The 5,904-nt window shown below is 41.0% G+C and overlaps 1 protein-coding gene across 6 annotated transcripts in view; it reads right to left on the reverse strand.

Moving 5' to 3' along the window:
- Positions 1 to 530: 530 nt before the first annotated feature.
- Positions 531 to 5,904, reverse strand: part of LOC104961952 (transforming acidic coiled-coil-containing protein 1-like) — a 29,445-nt gene continuing 24,071 nt past the window's right edge. For 5 of the 6 annotated variants that reach the window (XM_010790322.1, XM_010790321.1, XM_010790318.1 and 2 more), the window contains 9 exons: positions 5,090 to 5,300; positions 4,432 to 4,496; positions 3,948 to 4,079; positions 3,779 to 3,855; positions 3,636 to 3,679; positions 2,255 to 2,418; positions 2,059 to 2,165; positions 1,830 to 1,950; positions 531 to 1,319 (listed from right to left, as the gene is read on the reverse strand). In XM_010790322.1, the coding sequence (XP_010788624.1) occupies positions 1,254 to 1,319; positions 1,830 to 1,950; positions 2,059 to 2,165; positions 2,255 to 2,418; positions 3,636 to 3,679; positions 3,779 to 3,855; positions 3,948 to 4,079; positions 4,432 to 4,496; positions 5,090 to 5,300 (987 nt within the window). In that variant the 3' untranslated portion in view covers positions 531 to 1,253. The remainder of the gene's footprint in view (positions 1,320 to 1,829; positions 1,951 to 2,058; positions 2,166 to 2,254; positions 2,419 to 3,635; positions 3,680 to 3,778; positions 3,856 to 3,947; positions 4,080 to 4,431; positions 4,497 to 5,089; positions 5,301 to 5,904) is intronic. The other variant, XM_010790317.1, reaches the window with a different exon arrangement.

Genomic DNA, 5,904 nt, shown 5'->3' on the forward strand with positions numbered 1-5,904 from the left:
TTCCCCTTTTTTCTGGCCCTCCAAAATCGAGGTTCTTACCGGGTCAACAACCGGACTGAATATGCTAAACTAGTGAGGTAAACACTCTCGACTGCTTATTGGTCGGAGAGAATCGCTGGCAAGGGGGCTACAACTACAACAAAATGAACATATTTTACCGTGATTTCATTGTAATACACGTTTCAAAATTACGCCGAAGTAACAACAAACTGATACCGGTCTGCAGACAAGACGGCAGGCGAAAAACCTTTTAAAATGCGTGTTTTCTAAAAAATGGAGATCAGGCTAAGCTAACGCTCCGACCGTCCATACTCACAACAACGGCCTATACAGACATAAATAAACCAGCGACTGTATTTCGCCATGACACAGACAGTCTGTGGTTTGTACTTGTTTCACTTTTGTCTAGTTTCTGAACAGATATGAGGAGCTGTGAGCTCTGAGTGCTAACAGCTAACGGCTGATGTTTTGGTTTTGTGGTTCGCATTGAAGATGACGTCACGGCAGTTTTACGCAGCGTCGCTCTGCCCGCCGAACAGCCGATCGCCCCGCCTACACTGCGTTACTATAGTTACTACCCCAGTTGGTAAACTGTAATGGAAATGCAGCATAACGTGAGCCTGGCCAACCAAGGCCTAACCATACCGTACTAAGCTGTGCAAGGTCCTGCAGTGGAAAAGCGCCATAAAATCAGTTTAGGCTCTCCATAGAGAGATGTGTCTTTTCTTCATCAATCAATCAATCAATCAATCAATCAATCAATCAATCAATCAATCAATCAATCAATCAAGGACACACTGTGCTAAAATTCATCTGTGCTGTGTCCCCATATGTATTATCCTTAGTTTCCTACAGATTTGTATGAAGTGTGCTGTTTCAAACGTTAATGGAAATTCTTTGTAAAAGAACAAATGCAAATACATTTAAAAACAAGAACGGTCAAAAAACTGTTGAATGCTTGAAGAATAAAACAAGCCTTTACTGTAAATCTTTCACCAAATATAAAAAAATCTCTTTAGGAATAATTCAATTCACCTCATATTGACTTTGTGCTTCTTCCACTGCGATGACATGATTAACACTATGACAGATTATTGCTCTGCTTTCATATTCTAGTTTGAAAGGAGCAAGCGGTCTGGATTTTAAATGTATTTTTCAAATACATATGAGCCGGAAAAAAGAAAAGTGTGCTTATGTGTGATCATGTACAGTATTTACATGAATGTTGCAGTGAGAGTTTGAGTTAAGGCCACTTAATCTGGTCCCAGTTTGGCGATCAGTTCGTCGCAGATCTTAGTGAGCTCCTCAATCTCTTGATTCTGTGGAAGACAGAAAAAGAAAGGATGTTTACAAATGAGTGGCAAAGCTTGAATGTCAGCTCAGAAACACAATTCTGAAAATATGAAAAGGTTTAAATGTAGAGAGAACATGTTTTTTCAATAGCTCCCCGAAGACTCGATGTGCAACATTTGAATAGGATGAATCAGTCGTGCTGTGTTTAATACTAACTGTAAACGCAGTCATTGTTTCATTTGATAGGGCTCTCCTTTAACTTCCCCAGAGGCTGGTGTTAGTAAACACTGCCCCCTGGTGTTAGAAGCCATGCCAGTGTGTTGGCAGACATGCATTTATATCTCTGTGCTGAATGCCTGCACATGATGAACTACTTGCAGTGATTGTTTAGTAAAAGCCAAACACATCGACGGATGACTCTCCCAGGTAAAGGGTTTTCACCTCAATCCTCTAGAGTGTTTGATCAGGACACCATGCCCTGCACTCACACAGGTTAACACAGAAAATCTAATATAATCAGATTGCAGTCGTCCTACCTTTTGAAGGACGGCTCTTTCTAGTGAATCCGCCTTCATCTGCTCCATCCTCAGACTGGCGCTCAGTGCCACGCCCTCAGAATTGGCCTTGGCACGTACCTGTGCTATGTCCTCGTTAGCCCTGTTAGAGAGGAAGTGAAGGAGACAAAGGGGGCCGTCAAATCAAGAGTCTGGTGTTGATTTGCAGGATGAAGAACGTGTCCGGGGATTGAGGGAAATGGAAGCTTACTTGTCCAGTTTCTCCTCAGCGTGCACCTTGAGGGTTTGGTATCGCTGCTCCTCCTGCTTGATCCGCATCAGGTAGTCCTGCGCACACCTCTTCAGCATCTCCTCATTCTGGGCAGATTCATGAAGAGAGTATGTAGTGATCCGGCTATTACGTGGCAGCAGATTTAATAGCATTTTATTACTGAAGCTCTACTGACCTTCTTAAAGCCCTCCAGGACCCCCTTCATGTTCTCGTACCTCCTGAAGAGGTCAGCGAAGGAGCGCTCCACAGAGTTGAGGTCGGCTATTGCCTGGTCCCTCTCCAAGGTCAACTGTCTGACAGACTTACTGCAGGACAGAGTCTTCTGGTTCTGCTCGTCCTCTGCAACATACAGAGGGTGGATCAGAAGATTGAAAGGGTAAGATGAGGAAGAAATGTTAAAGGCTGAAGACAAAGGTTGGCAGTGTTTGCTTCCAGGGCTCCTAGCCTTTAGCATAGCTGACCTGAGGAACGTAGACTACAGAAACCCCCTGATCTCTTTAACTCATCTTTCAAGACTCACTTCTACAGTTTGGATATTTTTCCATTTTAAATCTGTGTATCTTTTGTCATTTTATTTGAGTTTATAAGTTTACAAGTGGTTCTTTTGCACAGATTTTTACTACTGCTGTTGTATTTGTTATTTCTATCTGTGGACTGTGTTTTTGTTTTCTCCCTTGCTTTTTTTGTCTTTGTTTTGAAATGATCATTACAAATGAAGTCATTATTATTTATTATTCTAGGGGGATCAGCAACAAATATAATGATTTTATTAAATTCAAGTAAAGTCAATCCAATTATTTCATGCAATCTTACACTCTTGGCTGAGGGTTTTATTCTCTAATTTTAACTGGAAGAACCCGCATTTTAGTCATGTTTTCTAATGACACAATGCATGGGGGGGGCTGTCATGAAAACCACAAACTACTTAGTCTATAGTCCAGGGCTATTCAATTGGCGGCCCGCGGGCCAAATCCGGCCCCGGGGTGATATTTACTGGCCCTTTGAGTATAATGTTAAAAAGTAATCTACTTTCTTTTTTTTTTGTGGGCCAGAGTGCCTTTATTCCAGGGAGGGTGTTAAATTGAGAGATAGAGGGGAAGACATTGCCTGAAAACTTTGGCGGGCTCGGGTTTCGAACCCAACTAGCTACTGTAGTGACAAACTGTCATTTATTGCATCTCTGCGTGAAATTAGATAATTTCACCTAAATGAAATTATGTTGATGGTTAAATTAGCTTCACATGTAGGCCTACTGAGTTCTGAACTTGCCATTTAGATCTATAAAGGCCTTGGGGCTATGTTGTTTGATGTAATTAAACACAATATATGCACTCCACTATGCTCTTGTAGTATTTATTGTATCTGAAACTCTTAATATGATATTTCATATTTCAAGCCATCTTTTTCCCGGCCCCTTGCTTTGGATCATTTTCATCAACCGGCCCCCATTCCAAACTAATTGAGTAGCTCTAGTCTATACAGTAAGCCAGGCATTCTGAAGCCAGAAGACATTAAACACAAACAACATATACCACCACCAGGGGGCAGCCACTCACCAATCATCTGTGCAACTGTTTTCTCATACTCTGCAACTATGTTCCTGTCAAGTAGAAAAACAGAATGTATCAATGTATTAAGACAGGTTTCTTTGCAGTTGTACTTTCAAATGAAGCAAACATCTAGGGAAACAGTTCCATACCTCATCTCCAAAACCTCCAATCTGCTGTCCTCATACTTCTTCTTCCACTCACTGACCTCAATCTCCTTAGTGATGATCTAATTGGACGACAGGACATGAAGAGAAACAATATTCAGAAACAAATCAATCTGCAGATGCTCTTTATGGAGAGAAATGTTCTGTGACGTACCTCCTCTCTGATCAGGGTGAGCACTGCGGCCTTGTCCATCTCACTCAGAGAGATGTGGTCTTGGGACAGGGCGGCAGCGTCTGAGCCCTCACTGCTGGCCATCTTTGTAGAAAGCTTCATGGACATCTCACTCTGTGGAACATGCAGAGAACATACTGTTTAAGTCCAAGATCTGACAAAAAAACTTCTGCTGTTTCTACTGTTCTTATTAGATCACATGATGTCTGTGCAAAGAGCGATGCAAGAAAACAGTTCTCAGGGGTGTTGATTTTATTAATCAAACATTTGTAAAACCTAAAGCGTGCTCATCTTAGACGAATATTGCATCGGTGAAAACTATTAGATAAAAACATGGATGTTGGAGCGTGAGAAAGCAAAACAGTCCGTTAATGGCTGAACTATCTTCTTACCAATTGAAATAAAGAACAGTTTTGCGGTCATCTTTAAATATCCATACAGAGGTACCCAAACTACTACTACTTACTATATCACTTTTCAGACTGTAGATTTCCTTCTCCTCTGGGTGATCTGTAATCTTTGTCTCAGGACCTTTGAGGAAAAAAAAACATTTAAAGATAAATGGTAACTTGTTTATGATGAAAAACCCCATATCTGAGTTATACAAAGTTATAATCCACACAGTAGTTTATCACTATGCTCAATGTCACTTCAACTTTGAAAAATATGGCAGTATTTGTCTAGTTTTCATGAGATTGTGTTGTTTCCATGGTTAAAATATAGTGTGATTCTTGCACCACTGATGCAGACCAATTCTAATACACAACTATGGGAGATATTCACAGTGTAACACGTCTTACTTTCTTACATTCAGGCCTGGGTTGTGAGTGTGAATTCTCCATTTAACTCCTGACTAAAGTTTGATACATTCTTAGGGCTTTGTCATTTATACATACTCTATCTATACTCCAAACAGAAGTTGCTGAGAAAATCATGAAACTGTATCCCTTTGCTTGTTGGCAGTTTCCAATTCATGCTGGTGTTGGAACTGGCACCTCTCTGGGCATGCCTGCCTCTTTAACACCATGCCTCATTCATACACTGTTTTTTGCTTCATAAAATACTTATCACTGCCAACTTTGTCTATTTTTAAATAAGCACCCAGTGGAGAGTTTGAAACATACCATCCTTAAGACATATATCATCGATTGATTTATCGACTGTCTGTTTTTTCAGAGGTGCTTTGTTGCACTGGGGTTCTCCTCTCTCCTCCTGGATGTCTGCGGTCTGGCCCAACATGCCGGTGCAGGCGAGCTTCTCCTCATCAGTGGCGTGATGAACTCGCTGAGTGATCTCTGGGGTCGAGGCCACCACCTCCTCCTCCTCCTCCTTCTCCTGGAGATCAGGGAGACAGATAGGATCCTTATGTCATACTTCCAGATCAAATATCAATTTAAAAACAACAACATTATACTCTTTTTGTACTTCTCCCAAAATAAGAAAACCACTATCTATTCAGACCTGAAATTCCAAATAGTTAATAAAAAAAAAATTCAAACATAAAAAATAATAACCAATATAAGTATTATAATATAAAACACAAAAGTAGTTTGAAAAAAACACGAATGCACTTCATATTTGTATTAAATGCATCAAATACTATGGAGAGGAAGTGAAGTGTATCAGTTGTATTATTCTGTCACATTGCTAGGTTAGACAATGTCTTGAGTATAACTGCTGCACTACAGACCTGGAGCCGCTGCTGGTGCTCATGTCAGCTTTTATCAAAGTGTGTGTGTGTGTGTGTGTGTGTGTGTGTGTGTGTGTGTGTGTGTGTGTGTGTGTGTGTGTGTGTGTGTGTGTGTGTGTGTGTGTGTGTGTGTGAAAAAGTTCGGCCGCCGAACTTTTTCACACACACACACACACACACACACACACACACACACACACACACACACACACACACACACACACACACACACACACACACACACACNTA

The sequence above is a fragment of the Notothenia coriiceps genome, unplaced genomic scaffold, assembly GCF_000735185.1.
Source record: "Notothenia coriiceps isolate Sejong01 unplaced genomic scaffold, NC01 NC01_scaffold00034092, whole genome shotgun sequence".
Taxonomy (NCBI): domain Eukaryota; kingdom Metazoa; phylum Chordata; class Actinopteri; order Perciformes; family Nototheniidae; genus Notothenia; species Notothenia coriiceps.